This window comes from Cavia porcellus, unplaced genomic scaffold (genome assembly GCF_034190915.1).
Source record: "Cavia porcellus strain 051 isolate PalLab524CR breed Dunkin Hartley unplaced genomic scaffold, mCavPor4.1 scaffold_1, whole genome shotgun sequence".
Lineage (NCBI taxonomy): Eukaryota > Metazoa > Chordata > Mammalia > Rodentia > Caviidae > Cavia > Cavia porcellus.
The window spans coordinates 138,209,702-138,225,528 of record NW_026947484.1 but is presented as its reverse complement, the minus strand read 5'-3'; the positions used below and the strand labels follow the sequence as shown (position 1 = coordinate 138,225,528).

The following is a 15,827-nucleotide window of genomic DNA, read 5'->3' as shown; positions in this document are numbered from 1 at the left end:
TGATATGAAAACCTTGTGAATACCAGTCATAAAAGCCTCAATGCAGCTGAACAATTAATTTCTGACTAAATGACTATCAGTTTTTACACTGATCATATGAGGCTAAACATACCAATAAATGTTTATGGTAAACCTACAAACTAGACAAGCACTATTGTAGACACTGGAAATATGGTATTAAGACAAAACTCCTAACATTATGACACTCTCCTTTCTAACATAATGGTCCTCAAATTCTATAAGATACGGAGTGTTTATGAAAACACCACTGGAAACCAACTCAGTTAATCTACTGGTACTTGTTTTTGATTCAGTAGGCCAAGGATGGGCCTAATTATTTTCATTTCTAGTAAGTTTCCAGATGTTGCTGCTATTGTGGTCCTGGACCATATTATGAAAATTACATGAAGGACATATGTCCTTGATTTCAAAATCAGAGTAGTCATTCACCACTCCCTGACAAACTGAAATGATAGAGATTTTGAAAGACATCAGAGTACCTGCATTGTATTAGATTCATGTTATGGATAAAAGGCACAAGAGGTGAAGGAAACAACAAATCAATCCTTTCTATTATCATATGGAAGAGTGAAACACACAACTTATCAAACACAAACTTATCATTCAAAACACACAACTTAAGAAACACAAGAAGGCCCAAATTATACTCTTCCTTGGGCAGTGTTTCATTTTATTGGGTTTTTTTTTCATTTGGTTTAACTTTACAGGGTACCTCTCTGATTATAATCAATTTTAAAATATTCAATCCCAACTCACTGCTAATATTTGCTGCTAATAATCACTTATGGTCTCAATGTTTTTCTCACTGGACTAACCCGGTGAAATTCAAAGAAAGTTAATATGGACATGGTGATTAATTCTTCCTCAATTTTCTTTTTCTTCCAGCCTCATAACTGTGATTGCTTTTCGTATTAGTCTTTGGACATCTAACACTTCCTTCTACAGTGTTTTCTACAGAGAATTCACATACATGCCTAAGCCCAGGATTCTAATCTGTATATCCAGCCCTATCCATCTGCACAATTACTAATCACACAGTTTCAAATACTTCCCTTCCCTTTGAGTACCTTACAGAATCATTTAATCTGTTTACAGTTAAACCAACCTTACTTACTTCCTAACCTCCTGTCACATTTTCTGGTGTGAAGATACAGAATCTCCTCATCAATCCAGGCGCAAACCTTTTCATTAGCCTTTGGCTCATTAATAAAAAGTATAGTATCCAAGACTGAAAGAGTACTTAAGATACAGTAACTGATACTGTATATACTGTACATACAGTAACTGATAAATGAATATAGTGTTGTTTATGTATAATTACTTAAATGCTGCTTCAGTTGCTTATTTATGTATAATTACTTAAGAGTTAATGTCTGCAAAACACTCATAACTGTGTTCAGCATGTTGTAAACATAAGCATAAAAAATTTTCAATAGTAAAGGCTGTTTTCCTCATCTTCACAGGCAAGGATCCTAGATGATCCAAAGTCTTTCAGCTAGTCTGCACCAAAGCCAGATTTAAATACAGTCAGCCTAACTCCAAAGTTTCTTTTAACCACTAGGTTAAACTGCTTCTTTGTTCTCTTATGTGTGTCAAGTCAGTTTCTCTTAAGTAGGACTCCTTTCTGTTTCCACTACTTTCAGCTCTTATCACTGAGGTACCACATGAGTTTTCCATCTGGCTCCACTACCTCCAGGTTTCTTTATCTTTCTCAAATCTTCGTCCTTACCCTGAGCCCTTACTAAAAAGGCCAAATTGTTTCAGTTTCCAGTAAGTCATCCTACCTACTCCTCTTTATTTCTCAGCTAACTTCCCGGTTTGCTGATCACCTTCCTTGTCCTGTAACCCTGACTGTTTTGTACTATTCTCTCACCTACAACATGAATGAAATAATACCCACTCATCTATTTTAATAAGTGTGGTTGTCTGAGATCCATTTCTTAACGAGCAAGCCCGATTCTCCCAGTGTTTTTCACTGTTTGAACATTCAAACTACCTCCCATACAATCTGTCATTTCTGTTTCACAAGCATAGATCTCTCCTTTTGGGGAGATTTCACGATCTAATCTTCGGTACTCCACCATCACTACATCTAAACCCAACGTCCCTCCAAACACGTCGTTTTCATTATGCACGGATGGGCTGGACCGTTGTAACAAACCTGTCACATGTCCCTAAGCAAGTCTTCATTCAGGAGAACGCGAGGGGACTCCGTACACCCAACACACTGCCGAGCATCCTCAGGCGACCCGTGTACCCGCGCTATCATCAGCTAGAGGAATCGCTGTGTTACTTTCGCCTACAGCTGTAGGGATGTCAGCAGTCACCTGGGTTCCCACGACCCTAGAAACAGATGGCGAATAACCCCCACCTTAATGATGCCGCCGCCACAAGGGCTATAATCGGCCAAGCCCATGATGCCTACCGGAGCGGCACATAAGCCTGCCAAGAGCGACAGGCCTGCAGGACTCACCTAGCCTCCACGAGGTTCCCGCCGAGTGGACCAGCCCCTGCGGCCGCTCCTTCCGGGTCGGTTCCCAGAGCCTCTTCCGCCCGACGTTGCCTTTGCCTTCCAGGAGGAAGTGACGAAAGCTCCGAGCTTTGATTGGGTAGCGGCGGCCGGGACCGGAAGCCCGTGCTTGGCAGCTCGGAGCTCTTACAGCTGGTCACGCCAGCCTCCAGGGACTGCCTGTTCCTAACCTCTGCGCTCCTGGGTAGCGTTGTCTGGATTTGTCTCTTGGCCGCCTTCTACCCGGAGTTTTACCCGCTGTACTGCCGCCCGGATGAGACCGCCGGAGTGCTGTGAGAGGCGGGATTGGGAGGGGAACCGGGGCCGGGGGTGGGGGGAATGGCACGGGGGTGCGGCCAGTGGCTCACGGGACCCGGCCTGGGAAGGGAGAGCGCTGGGAGAGTTAGCTTTGTCACTCCTCTGGAAGGATGAGTCTGCCGCTGCTCTCTCAGCTCTTAACTGGGTTTTCACCCGAGGTGCTGTGTGCATGCAGTCTCTATGAGAAGAGCGAGGCTAAACGGACCCAGGCGCGGGGACTGTGTTACCATAGCCAGGGCGGTGCGTGTCCTGGGGCGCCCTCGAAATTGGGCGGCCCGGACCCTGCCGGCTGCAACTCCGAGGCGGAGCCCCTTGCTACCGACCATGTGTACTGGGCATTTCGTGCACCTAGGGCAGCTCGGGTAGAAGTGGGTAGGTGCTGAGCCCAGGATGCTGGGTTGTCTGGGTCCCTGCAGTCCCTGGAGTGACATTGGTTTGGCTTTGTGTTTCTGCTCTCAGGCGAATAAAGAGGGAAGTGACCGGGCTGACTGCGTTTGCTGATTGAATCTTAGGTTGTTCTGTTGCTAGATGGGAAGTCTTGCAATTCTTCCTTCATTTTATTCTTGGGCTGCACAGAAGTTTTAAAAATGAGTTTTGGTGTCTATAGCTGTGCAAAATTACAGCTGGCATATAAGCTATATAAAAAAGTGAACTGCAGCCATCTCTTACTGAACAAGACATTTGCAGCCAGCTTGGAAATTGTCTAGTAATTATCTGGCTTCATGTTTTTAAGACCTGATCAGCAAATCTTCTTTACTGAAGAAAATTGTAGTAATAATACTCAAGATGAAACTGGATAACTGTATCAGCCTACGTGTTTTGAAACGAGATTACTGTGGCTTGTATGAATGAAAATGCAAGAAACTAGCAACAGACATTTCAAGAAGTCTGGTAGGGAGGAGAGCATTTGGAGGGTTATATATGGTCATTTCTTACAGTATTGTGCATTTAATGGACAAAATGTGGTTCAGTGAAAAATTTTTGTATAGTTCAGATTCATGAAACTCCTTGGATTATGTCATTCAAAGAAAGTTTTTTTTAAAACTAAATTGTAGTGCATCAGTGATGAACAATTCTTTTATAAACATGAAGGATTCTTTCCTCATACAAATTAGATGGGAGTGTTGTCTCCTTTTGCACGCTCATTTCAAAATTCCTGATCTATTGATGTGTTTAATTTTGAAATTTCCTTAACCTGCCACCGGCCTTGTTTCTTTTTGAAACAAAATCTTGAGCACATGTTCATTTTTATATGGCATGATCTTTTTGTAAAAAAAATTAATCCTGTTAAAATTATGGGCACAACCACAGATGGAAAAATGGGTTTAATAAGGATTGGTAACAATAACTATGACTGAATACTAAAATAGTGCATCTTATAAAATTCGGTATTCAGTGTTTCTGGCACAGCAGTTTTTAGTGTTTTAAATTGCTCAACATATTAATACTTAGAGTTGAAACAAAATTTAGTTGGTTTAAAAATAAAATGGTACTGCTGATTTACTATTGGCACATATGCTTTGGGTGTTTTTGAATGATAATGTTATAGTTGGCCTGGGTTCATTGATGAAGCTTAGAGATGTTTTTGTGATATCGTGTTTATTCAGATATTTTTTAAAAGATTTCATTTTTATTAGTACATGTTTACAGTACATAATGATTATATTCATTCTGGGGAGCTGGTACATGTACTGAACACATACTAATTTTTTTCAGGTTTCCTCCTTTCCTCTTTCCACCATCCCTTCATCTTTTGGTAGTTACGTATTTGAGCACTGTAGTTGAGTTTCTTCATCTGAGCAACTTTTTTTTAAAAAAAAATCGCATTTCATTTGTATAGAATGATTCTTAAGTATTTGAGATTTGATGGTGGAATGAGAGGTGTGTGCAAATATTCTAACATATCATGAACTTTTTAAGTATTGAAAAACAAACTGTAACTTATACAAAAAAGAGTGAAGTACTGTAGAACTGATAATCATTAGAGGTCAGATACATGGACCTCCTCTCTTTGTACTTACATTTAGGCCTGTCCAATCAAGTGTAATAATCTTGAAGGACAGATAAGCAAGTTACTACTTCTCATTTTTCTTTTAAATAATGCTGCTTTGTCTTTATCCAGACAAAAGACTTTTTGAGACAGTGATCCAAGGAACAGCCTGATTCTCTGTTCAATCTTGAACAGTAAAATCTCATCTCCTAGCCAATCCAGCTACTCATACAGTTTTTAGAGGTCTTCTTAAACTATAAAAGGGACTGGATTTGGTGGGGAGGGAGGGATGAAACCAGCAATGTGGTAAAAACTAACTTTATCCTTTGAATTATAAAGAATACATAGTAAACTATCTTTGTTTTTAGGTCCTTTCATTTCCACTAAGGAACAAAAAAGTATGGTTAAGGAAGCAGATCTGGGGGCTGGGGATTTAGCTCAGCGGCATAAGTGCCTGCCTTGCAAGCAGACAGTCTTGAGTTCGATCCCTGGTACTGATAAAAAGGAAAAAGACTTTAAAAAAAAAAAAAAAAGGAAGCAGCTCTGATCCATTCTAGAATCTTCGGTTTGTCTAGTGTTACTTTTTGGTCGCAAGACATTACTATGCTTCAGGAGCCTGTTTTGACAAGACTTAGTGTTTGCTTATGAAGTTGTTCAAAGTACGAGACTGGTTAATTGATTTTCTTTGGACAGTTTTGCTCCCCTTTAATGTTATCTGAATTTTTGGCTGTAGCCGTCTCCCTCCCTCACTTGAACCCTCTGTTTGCATTCTTTCTCTCCTTGGATCTTAAACTAAGTCTAGGAACTCTCTCAAAATTATTTGTATATCCATGCTGCTATAAACTCTTGCACACATACTTTTGAAAGCAGAAGAGTCTTTGACATGATTCTCAAAGGCCTATGACCTTGAGAATACAAAGAGCCTTCGTTCAAGATGAAGTGTTTCTATCCAGTTTGGGTTTGTTCTTCCTTTTTTTTAAAACTTAACTTTAGTAAATTTTATTTTTAAAAATTTCTTCGTGTTTGTTTGCAATATGTAATAATTACATTCGTTTTGGGGAATTGATTTATGTATATAACATACCTACTTCAATGATTTTCTGTCTCTTTACATTCCCTCCCTACCCTGTCATCTCCCCGCCCCCATCCCCTTCCCCATTTCCAAAAATCTGCCTCCTCCTCTTGCAGTAGCCAAGGTGTATTTGTGTTAGAGGAGGGAATCTCTTTCTGATAAGAGAAATCAGTTTCTGTTTAGAGATTGAATTGCAAAAGAATTCAACCTTTGTTAAGTGCTAAGGTACTCTCAACAAAATGCCATTAAATTTTGCTGTGCAAAAAGAGCTATGAGCATTACTTATTACTCATTTAACACTCATTGTCTTGTGGGTCACAGTGCTTTGGAGAGTAGGGAAGAAGATCTAGCATGCTGTATGACAAAGGTATGACTGGAGATACAAAAACTATGAGAGTGTAGCTCAGAGAAGATAATAGAATTTCAGGGAGGAAATGATCAATTGTAAATGTGACTGAAATTTGATTAACTCTTGATTTGATGTTTTAGAAGTTATTCTTGACCTTGAAAGAGCTTACTTAGCATTGTTTGAAAGCTGAAACAAAACTGCTGTTGAGTGAATAAATGGAAGAGGAAGCAGAGCTGTAAGCATTATTGTTAATAAGTGGTGAAAGAGAGTTTGATATTTTGATGAAGAGATGGGATAGGAAAAGTTTTTGAGACTAGGGAAAGAAGTAGGAACTACTCAAAATGTGAAGAGAGAATTGATGTTATACTGTTTTAAAAGAGCTGCCTGGGTGTGTGCACATCTTTAACCCCAACACTTGTTAGGCAGAGACAGGAGGATCTCTGAATTTGAGGCCAGCCTCAGCTACATAGTGAGTTCAAGGGCAGCCTGTGCTATATAGTGAGACCCTGTCTCAAAAATACCAAAAAAAAAAAAAAAAAAAAAAAAAAATCTGATCAAGTGGAGTGGAGAAAATGCTTAAATTAAGGTCATTTGGCTAGCTTGAACATGTAGACTATAGTGTAAACTCACTTGCAAGTTGACAAGAGTGAATGAAGGTAGGTTTTTAACTGGAAGAAAGTTAATTGAACTGTACTCTTCTTTTCCTTCTCAGAGAAGAAAAGAATGGGACTGGCAGCAGTTTTAATACCAGCTCATTCTTGATTTTGATCACAGGGTCCTAGTTATGATTATGTTTTCTAATTATGTTTCCTAGTGTGTTTCCTTGGGCTGCTCATTGAACCCCTCTGAATCTTGCTGTTTTCATTGTGAAGTAAGAGTTCTAATCCCTACGCTTACAGGAATTTTATAAAGATTAGCGATCCAGTTTGTGACATATAACAGATACCTGGAATCATTGCAGTGTCACAGTGATTTTTTTTTTTTTTTTTTTGGCCCTTTTGGGGTCTTTTTCTACCTCAAGACTTTCAGATTTACTTTTATCTTTGTATGTCAATCTCTTCTGCTGCTTTTGATATTGACTAAATTTCTGGAAGAGATAGACACTGCGCTGCTTTTCCAATGTAAATTAGTTCATCGTGTGTGTGTGTGTGTGTGTGTGTGTGTGTGTGTGTGCGCGCGCGCGTGCATGTGTGTTAGCACATTTATAACATACTTTATGTGTTTATTTCTGTGATTATACATTTGTGTGATTTTCACGGCCTCATCTCTTCCGCTAGAGTGACTAAACAGAAAGCAAGCACCTAATTGTTGAATAAATGAATGCCTGGAGTATAGTAAGCAAATAAGCATTCATTTTACATTTTTTATAAGTCAGGAATGCACAAGTAGCTTAGTTGTGTGCCTGTGATTCAGGGTGTCTCATGAGGTTGTACTTAAAATGTCAGCTGGGTCTAAAGTCACTTTAAAGCCATCTGAGGTAGGAGGCTCCTCTTCCACTGTGATTCATTCACTTGTATGCCAGGTGATGGTGTTTGTTGGCTGGAACTTTAAATTTTTCACAGGTGGAACTTTCCATGGGTTACATGAATGTCCTCAAATTGTGGAAGCTAGATTCATCTGAGCAGTTTGAGACACATTAAGGGAGAAGTCACAAAATCTTTTGTGACACATCTTTGGAGGAATCAAACCCTATTTTTTCTGCAGTATCCAGTTGGTTAAATGGGCTAGCCATCTTTGTTGTGGAAGGCAGCCGCACACAGTGTGAATACCAGGAGTTGGGTGTCATGAAAGGGCATCCTAACTGTCTACCATAGATATTTTATGGACTCACAGAGTCCACCGGGAATAATTGAAGCAACTGCTGACTGTTGTGAATGGGAGAGCACGGCTGATGTAGGAAAACATGCATTGGTTTTGGCAGCAGTCAGGTTTGCTGATTACATGGTTTTTTTTTTCCCCCTTCTCCTTTTAGTGGTATAAGAACAGCATCAGAGAAAACATGTTGCATTTATCTAGAGATTAACAGGTCTCATTACAAAGGAAGTCATGACTTTGAGGTACATATCTTAACTCAGTAATTTGTATTTCATTTGTTCAGTGCCCATTAAAGTTGTTGACAGTGAATGTTTTGATCTTTGTCACACGTAAGATAAAAACTTCATCTCTGGTCCCTTGCTTTGTGCCCAATGCTCTGCTATGGAGTTTGACACACGTTATCCTATTAACTCCTCACAGTAACCTAATTCCTGTTTTATAAATAAATTCTGGTTTAGCGTTAAGGATAACACAGTTATTGAGTCCTGAATCTAAACTTACCCAAGGTCTTACATTGCACCTTATTATATATGCGGTATTACATGATTGAATATGGAAATAGTCACCTTAAAGTAATAAAGAATCTGTATTCACTGATTTTACCTATCACAGAATCAGATAGGAACCACTAAAAATGTGTTTTATTTCCTCCTGTTTAACTTTTTTGGTGTTTTTCAAGGGTTCTGTAAGTGGATATTGCTTAGAATCAAAAATTAAGTTATTTAAACAAGGAATTTTGTCCTAAAAGTTAGCATTCCACTTTGCAAACTGAAAACTATGTGTGTGTTATTGGGATTTTAAAAAATATGTTGCTGTTAATAACTTTTCACAAGTCGTTGTTATAAAAAAAGGGTTTTTTGTTGTTGTTGTTGTTGTTTTTTTGTGTGTGTGTGCCTGGGATTGAACTCACGACCTTGTACTTGCTAGGCAGGCACTTATGCCTCTTAGCTAAATCCTTGGCCCCAGAAATCCATGTATTGATGAAATTATGAATTTCTGCAAAGTCTCCTGCCACTGAGTTTGAACTACTTCAACTATGATGAGTTTAGTCTTCAGTTTGTTGTTTGTTAAATTTGTCAGGATGATTGGAGCAGATCAGCCAAACTTCCAGTTATGTCGTTTCAAAGGTGGATTAGATGAATTAAACTCCAACTAAATACTTCTTTGAAGAATACCATTGAATTTGAGCTGAATTTTCCCGTGTACTCCTACTTAGAATATTCCTTCACTTGGCCTTAGGCTACCATACCTTCCAGATTTTCTTTCCATCTAACCAGTTTTTCTGTATCTTACCTTCTGGCTTGTTTTTCTTCCAGCCTCTAAATTTGCTGAAGATTCATTCCTTGGAGCTTTTTCTCCATTTGAATTTACTCTCTAGTGATCTTGCACAATTCCTAGAGCTTTGAATATTATCTATATGTTGAGACTTTCAGGTTTGTATCTGTAGTTCAACCTCTTCTCTGAGTTCTAGCCTTATAACAATTATCTCAAACACAGCATGTCCAAAAATACATAAGGGGCAAAAATTTCTTGATTATCCTTCTACTCCACAAGGTCTTCCTTTCTTCTGTAAATAACGCTGCTTCCTACATTATTACTCTAGGAATTAATCTAGGAATCATCTTTGATTCTGCTCTTTTCCTTCACCGTCTACATTTATTTAGCAAGTCGTGTTTGCCCTGCCTTGAAATTACTTTCTAAACGTAATGTTCCTCATCCTCCTTCTGTTCTTGCCCCTATTTTATTTTATTTTATTGTGTATAGTTTTGAATATGACTTGTATTTAGTTACTGTCTTGACCAGGATGCTCTAGTAGCTTCCATTTGTCTTTACAGTAAGGTCTAAATTTCTTACAGAGCTTATACACTATGTCATCAGCCATGTCCCTCTTGCCAAGCTCACCACCCGCTGCTCATTCCCTCGTATATTTCAATCCGCCAAATTGACCTCTTGCCTCTACCTGGAATACAGCACACTGCTTTTTACCTTTTTGCTCTTTTGCACTTTTTGCACTTATTATGTCTTCAACCCAAAACACCCCCAAGAACTTCATGTGCCTTGTTTTCTCACTTTTGCTCTCTGTTCAGGTGTCAGCTTTTCTCATATTTTTTTGTTACTGCCAGCAGTTCTGTTAGGGGCCTCCTTGCCTCTTTGTCATCTCTTTGCCATTGAAATATAAGGTCTGCGAGGCAGACTTTTTCTTACTAATAAAGCCCCCATGCCTGGAACAATACTTAATGTGTGTGATGCTTATAAGGACTTACTGGATGAATGGATCTATTTTACAGAACTAGTTGTGTGACTTATTGGCAAATTGAAAAATCTTTATGTGGTGAAATGTCCCATAACTTAACTCTAGGACTTGCCACTCTGTCTTCCTGTCTCATCCGACCTAGTTATACTTCTGTACATGCAATCACCTACCATATCACTGTGTTATAGCTATGTCCTGTACACTGCCAGATTCTGCTCATTGCTCCTTTGTGTGTTGCCTTTTACATCCATGGTTCCTCTACCTTACCTGTTACTTAGTTGAACCATTTATTACTACCACTGGCTTATAGTCACCAGCTGGCTTCTCATAGTTTTCACTTTGTCTTACTCAGTACATTCTCCACATTACAGCTATCAAGCTGAGCTCTTTAAATTATACATGTTTTTTGCATTTTTATTTCTTGCCGAACCTGGACACTCAGTGAATGTTCCAGAGAAGTACAACTGGTGGGCTGTGTGATTATTTTAATACTGTGATTCTTTGAAGAGAATTTATACTTAAACAATCCCTTTATTCCTGTTTTAGAAAAGCTCTAGGAGTTCTTTGTTGTCCGTTATTGTTAATGGACTATTTAAATGACTATAATCATAAAGTGCACTAATGAAGCATTTCACGGTAGAGTTGTTTTGTTGTTTAGCAGAATTGAGGTAACGTCTTTGCTTCTCTATTAAAACAGTTCTTTCTTTTCTTTTAAGCTAAACTCTCAAGGGATTATTGAATTGCTGAGAAACTGGGAAAAAGAGAAGCTGAAACTCTCATTCCATGGATCCCTTGGGTGCACCTTCCCAGTTTGTGGATGTGGATACTCTACTAAACTGGGGTGACTCATGTGAAGATGAATTAAATTCTTCTGATACTACAGCTGAAACATTTCAGGAAGATAATATTAGATCACCTTTTCTTTATAATAAGGTTATCAATGGAAAAGTGGTTCTTTGGTAAATTTTTGATAATATATCATCATCCAATAACATTTTCTCATAATTTTCTGTAAATTCTTTTTTTGTAAAGCCTATTGTTGTTTAAATATTTACATGTACATATACACATTTATGGAGATACAGTTAATATATAATAAGCTGTACATAGTTAAAGTATACAATTTGTTAAGTTCTAACATATATCTACATATAGAAAGCTATCACAAGTGTGATAGTGAATATATCCATTCCTTTCCAAAGTTATTTGTGGCTTTTGGATTCTTTCCCTCATGTCCTTCCCTGTGTTTCCATATCCCCAAACTACCAATGAGTTTTCAGTCACTATAGATTAGTTTTTATTTTTCAGTCTACTCTCTAGCTTTGTAAATTTCCCTTTTGGACATTTCATGTAAGTGGAATCAATACAATAACATATATGAAGTTTTTGTGACTTAACATAATGGTTTGAATATAGTATGTGTAAGTACCTCATTTCTTTTTATGGCTGATAATATTCCTTGTATAGATATACCATGTTTATTTGTTCATCAGTTCATGGAAATTGATGTTCTTTCTACTTTTTGTGTCATAAGACACTGCTATTTCTAAATTCTTTAACATAACCACTTTTAACTTTGTAAGCATTCTGTTAGAACAGAAGAAATAGGTAATAAGCAAATGTGTGACATAATGTTTTTATTAGTTTCGGAGGAGTAACAGTTGCATTAAAGCTGTATTAAATAGGCCAGTTAAACTTATAGATCAGGAATTTCTTTTATAGTTAGCTTATGAGCAAGCAAAATCAACCTTATAAATGAGGCAAAGTTAGAATGTTTTGAAAGAATTAGAAGTTAGGTGTTGTATCTCTTCTTCCTCACACTCTCTTTGCTTACTCAGGAAAGGTGATGTGGCATTATTGAACTGTACAGCCATTGTGAATACCAGCAATGAAAGCCTCACAGATAAGAACCCTGTGTCAGAAAGTATCTTCATGCTTGCAGGACCGGATTTGAAGGAGGACCTACAGAAGCTGAAAGGTAAGTCAATTTACTTAGGTATGTCATTCCCTAGAAATCATTTGTTTTTATCTTCCTCTACCTCAGAGAAGCAAGTTTTGTTTATAAGTGAGAAAATTATGTAAATATAGCTGTTTTTCTTTTGTTAGAACTCAATCAAATAGCTTTTGAAAGACCACAAGGTGTTAAAAGCAGAGCTTTGAAGTTTTACTGCCAAGTAAAACTCCTCTCTTGTGCTTTTGAATTTTAAAATGACAATCATTGTAGCAGTTAGATCCTTGCACTAACAAACCTGGTAAAACAGTTCATCCTCAATTGAAAACTTTTTTCATCATGCTTTGATGTTATCTTTATATATGCCTCCTGGACACAGTGGTATAGTTCTGAAATGAAAATTGACTTACTGATAAAATCAAGTGCATTGCAGAAGTACATATATTCTCAGTTAACTTTTACTTGCTGCCTTTTGTTTTTATCAAAACCTGCTTCTGGGAATATTGCTGTGCAAATGGGGATAGGAAGAGTTCTTTTGGTTCAGAATGTTACTTGCTGTTTCCTGATTTATTTATTTTTTACTACCAATGTACCATCCCTCTGTTGTAGTTACTTGAGGCCGAATGGAATACTATGAAATTGAGTCTTCCCATTTTATAAAAAGCTTTATATTTAAAGAATGAGTGACATTTATGTTGAGCAGGAAAAATGTGAACTTCGGTCTGGGCAAGATAGTGCATACCTCTGTGAAGCAGAGGCAGGAGGATTGTGAATTTGAGTCCAATGTGAGCAACTTAGTGACTCAGCAAGACCTCGTCTCAAAAATAAAAAATTAAAGATTGCTGGGGATATGGCTTAGTGCAGAAAAGCTCTGGGTTCAATCCCATTATAAAACCTTGCTTTCCAGATCTTCGTCATTTAACTCTGACAGTTGCTTTATAATTTAACAAAGATACTACAATTTGCACAGAAATACATACAATGTTGGCTCTTTGGAAAAACTGATAGGAAAAGAATTGTATTATGTGATCAGAAACTAAATTTTTACTGTGAGAGGAGAATAAACTCTTTCCTTAATATATGGTGGTAAAGAAATGATCCCCTTTTTGTGGTGACTAGGGGGAAACTTGTGTGTTTGACTGATTTCATATAAACTTTTTAACCTAGCTTCCCTTTATTTTTAGTCTCATATTATAGCATAGCTGTGAAAGTACTAAGAACTTCCGTTTTCTGAGCCTCTGTAATATAATAATAACAATAGTAGCTAATGCATGTGTACTTTACATGTATTGACTCCTTTAGTCCAGTGAAGTAAGTACTACTAAATAGGAAATTTCCTCTAAATAGGAAATCAAAACATGATGAACCCAAGCACGTGCCCCAGGTGATAGAACAGAAACACAGAGAACTGAGGATTTGAACTGAAGCAGTCTGTCTTGAATCTGAGACTGCCTTTCCGTACAGATCACCTCGCTTTATATTGCTTACCTGCTTGTTTATGCAGTCAGATTTCTCTACTCTGTTAAGTCACTTATTCCTCATCCACTGACTTTGTGCCTTCCAAAACTGGTGATTCTTTTCTGCTTCATGTCTCTCTCATTTTCTTTGTGTTTATACCTATGGCATTGCTATTTTCTTATTTTGAGAACACAAAGAACAGAGATAAATTCTTGTGTTCAACTGGTATTTTTAACTGAAACTTGTTAAAGTTGTTAACACTTTCTCTGGTATGTGTCGTGATTTGATGTTTATCCTAGTACCTGCAACCTTAATGTATGTTTCTGTTGTTCCAGGTTGCCGAACAGGTGAAGCAAAATTGACAAAAGGATTTAATCTAGCTGCTCGGTTCATCATTCACACAGTGGGGCCAAAGTATAAGAGCCGCTACCGCACAGCAGCTGAGAGTTCCCTGTACAGCTGCTACAGAAATGTACTTCAGCTAGCAAAGTATGGTGTACTCATTTCCTGGACTAGCATGCCAAACATTGTTAAAGGCCAAGGATTTAAAGATGAAACCTAGCTTTGGAAGTCAGATTTTCAGGGACTTAAATGATTTAAGTGGACCCTGAAATTAGAATTAATTATATTTTCAAACTTAACAGTATAAATGGTGACTTGAGACAATTAGGTGACTTGAGAAAGTAATCTATGCACATTTCTTTCAGTCTTGAAATAAATATCCCTTAGTGAGCATAATTAAATTATGTGTTCATATGGTTATTAAACAGTACATTTGGCTTATCTCTTAATGGTAAACTTTTTGAAGTAAGGAAGGAGACGTTGTCATTTGAAAATTAATTATATACTATAAATGTTTGTGGTATAATTTTTGTGTCTTCTTTTGATTGCAGAGAACAGTCAATGTCTTCTGTTGGGTTTTGTGTTATCAATTCTGCAAAACGAGGTTATCCCCTAGAGGATGCAACACACATAGCACTTCGTAAGTTATGCTGGAGATGTGGTACATATTTGAATCTTGAAATTTTGAAAGCAGTTCTTTTTATTACTAAATAATAGTCATAGCCAAAGAAGATTTTTTGACTAAATGACCATGAGGTGATACTGAGAAGTGTCTATTGACAGGTTCTGGAGCTCTCAGTTTATTTTTTCAGGTTAAGATTTTTATCCATTTAAATAATGGCCTAGGCAGCCTACTTATTAAATGTGAAAATGACACCATACTAGAGAATATGTCCACTCTACTGGATAGTTGAATCAGAAGTCAAAATAGTCTGCAACCACGCAGTCAAACAGATTTACATATCACTTTTGTATAGCACATTACAATATAAACAGTAAATAGTAGCATTCATTGTACTATTTGCATATTAAACCATGATTAGGTTTAAAAAAAGACTGTACCCAATCCATACAAATAAAAATGTCCTTTATGTGATATACAAATTCAATGTTTGGCAAGAGCAGGTAGCACAGTGGTAGAATGTTTGCTGAGGGATGCACATAACTCTGGGCTCAGTCCCCAGTACCAAAAAGAGAAGAAAAATTACAGTTTTCAGACCTGTTATGTAAGTCCGTGGTCTCACTGTTATATGCAGATTCAAGACATATCTTGAGTTTTGTGTGTGATTCTGGGTCTTATAGCTCATAAGACAACTGAAAGGGAAACCACCTGAAGGATCAGTGGTACTGTCCTGATGAAGAGCATGCTTTTGGTAAATATGATGCCTGTCTTCAAATGCCTGAAGAGGTCTCAAAGGGAACATACTCTGTGTTGCATTTTTAAAGCATCAGTTCTCAGGAAAGGGTACCATCATAAACTACATTGAGCTGTGGGTCTTTTGTCCAGAAGTGTTTATAAATACAGATTTAGCATACTGTTTTAGGAACTTTACAGGTCCTTATAAGGATTATAGATAAGAATTACAGCTACAGATGGCAAACTCTTAACACCCAATTAATTTTCAGGAAGGAGATTCTTATGTTATTTGATGTATAAGTGCCTGTAACTAAATAATATTTTAGTGAATTTATTGTCAGTATAAACATTCACATAGAGGTTCCATGATCATCTGTTACAGATGTATAGA

General features: G+C 37.5%; 2 protein-coding genes across 5 annotated transcripts in view; one reads left to right on the top strand and one right to left on the bottom strand.

Annotated features, from left to right (window-relative positions):
* The window catches only part of Wdr3 (WD repeat domain 3), a 31,146-nt gene extending 28,507 nt beyond the window's left edge, over window positions 1-2,639 (bottom strand). Inside the window, exons 1-2 of one of the 2 annotated variants that reach the window (XM_013143068.3) lie at window positions 2,495-2,639; window positions 2,183-2,364 (exon numbers count right to left, since the gene is read on the bottom strand). The gene's annotated coding sequence lies outside the window, so the exon portion shown is untranslated. The remainder of the gene's footprint in view (window positions 1-2,182; window positions 2,365-2,494) is intronic. The other variant, XM_003479267.5, reaches the window with a different exon arrangement.
* A 1-nt stretch (window position 2,640) lies between these two features.
* Window positions 2,641-15,827, top strand: part of Gdap2 (ganglioside induced differentiation associated protein 2) — a 43,701-nt gene continuing 30,514 nt past the window's right edge. For 2 of the 3 annotated variants that reach the window (XM_003479031.5, XM_063256301.1), the window contains exons 1-5: window positions 2,641-2,823; window positions 11,045-11,287; window positions 12,167-12,306; window positions 14,073-14,226; window positions 14,631-14,719. In XM_003479031.5, coding sequence (XP_003479079.1) covers window positions 11,112-11,287; window positions 12,167-12,306; window positions 14,073-14,226; window positions 14,631-14,719 — 559 coding nt within the window. In that variant the 5' untranslated portion in view covers window positions 2,641-2,823; window positions 11,045-11,111. Of the gene's footprint in view, window positions 2,824-8,231; window positions 8,317-11,044; window positions 11,288-12,166; window positions 12,307-14,072; window positions 14,227-14,630; window positions 14,720-15,827 lie in introns of all 3 variants that reach the window. The other variant, XM_063256299.1, reaches the window with a different exon arrangement.